Source organism: Grampus griseus (genome assembly GCF_964374135.1).
Source record: "Grampus griseus genome assembly, chromosome: 1".
NCBI lineage: Eukaryota > Metazoa > Chordata > Mammalia > Artiodactyla > Delphinidae > Grampus > Grampus griseus.
This window is the reverse complement of record NC_139017.1, coordinates 104,811,524-104,812,644: the sequence shown is the minus strand read 5'-3', so window position 1 is coordinate 104,812,644 and position 1,121 is coordinate 104,811,524. Positions and strand designations below refer to the sequence as shown.

General features: G+C 37.7%; 1 protein-coding gene across 1 annotated transcript; it reads right to left on the bottom strand.

The window, feature by feature from the left end:
• Nucleotides 1–246: 246 nt before the first annotated feature.
• Nucleotides 247–706, bottom strand: LOC309825860 (small ribosomal subunit protein uS8-like). The gene has a single exon (XM_082659637.1). The coding sequence runs from the start codon at nt 675–677 to the stop codon at nt 324–326; it is 354 nt and encodes a 117-aa protein (XP_082515763.1). The 5' UTR covers nt 678–706; the 3' UTR covers nt 247–323.
• Nucleotides 707–1,121: the final 415 nt, after the last annotated feature.

Genomic DNA, 1,121 nt, shown 5'->3' with positions numbered 1-1,121 from the left:
TTTAATAACTACGGAAGTTCTAAACCCCTTAAGAATGTTTCATTATCTTTAAATAATTTACTTCATGGACAGAGCCAGTCATTTGTAGATTTAATTAATGAGTTAATACATATAAGGTTCTTAGATCAGTGGCTGTACATGATTAATAAACAGGAGCAAGCAAATATTATTTAGTAATGCAGTGATAGCAGTGATATTTGGGTACAAAAAAGTCACTCCTGAGAATGTCAAACTCATTTTTTCCCCCCTCTGAGGCATTTTATTTGCACGTATGTATTACATCCCTAGAAAAAGAATCCAAGGATTTTCCCTCCTGTGTGTTTTCATCTTGCTTCTTCATGGTCCATGATGCCAGCTGAGGTTGTCAGTACAATGAAACCAAACTGATGGGACGGGAGCAGGTTATTCTGCCATTTTTCTAGATCTTTCAGTTGCACATCAAACCTGGGGCTGATCACTCCACACTTATTTAGCCTGCCTGTGAGGTTCACAACAATTTTCCCAGCCCTGTGATCATCGATGATTTCAAATTCGCCAATGTAACCATGCTTCATCATCACAGTGAGAAACCTGACGATGACTTTGGAGCACGGCCTAATAAGAACCTGGCGTTTGCCTCTCTTTTCGGCATTGTTGATACTCTTGAGAGCATCAGCCAGGACATTCATGCGCACCATTATGGCGGCACGGAAAGATGGCGGAAAGAAAGCAAACTCATTTTTTACTTTAAACTTATACTACATATCTATCACGTGAAAGTTATTCATCATTGGCCCATATAAACAATAATTCTAAGAATGAGGCTCTCTGCCTGGTATCTTTCATATTGCCTAAACTCAGAACCACAGACACTTCATGATCTTTCATTAAGTTTGCTTTCAGTCATAAAATGCTTTTCAATTAAAGAGTAAGCTGTGAAATCACCCCAGGAAGGCACATTTAGGATATGAATACATGATTGAGAAAAGTACAAATGAATGCAATTTCATAAACTACTGAAAAACTACATTGTTAACCTTACTGAATATACTTCATGGATTCACTTTAAAAATAAATATTCCTTTTCCATGGATTGAGTAGTGGTTAAGCCTGAGAACTCTGCAATTAGACTCACCTGGGTC

Excerpts from the sequence above, each read along its gene's own strand:
- LOC309825860 (XM_082659637.1), bottom strand. The coding sequence starts at position 677 with ATGGTGCGCATGAATGTCCTGGCTGATGCTCTCAAGAGTATCAACAAT.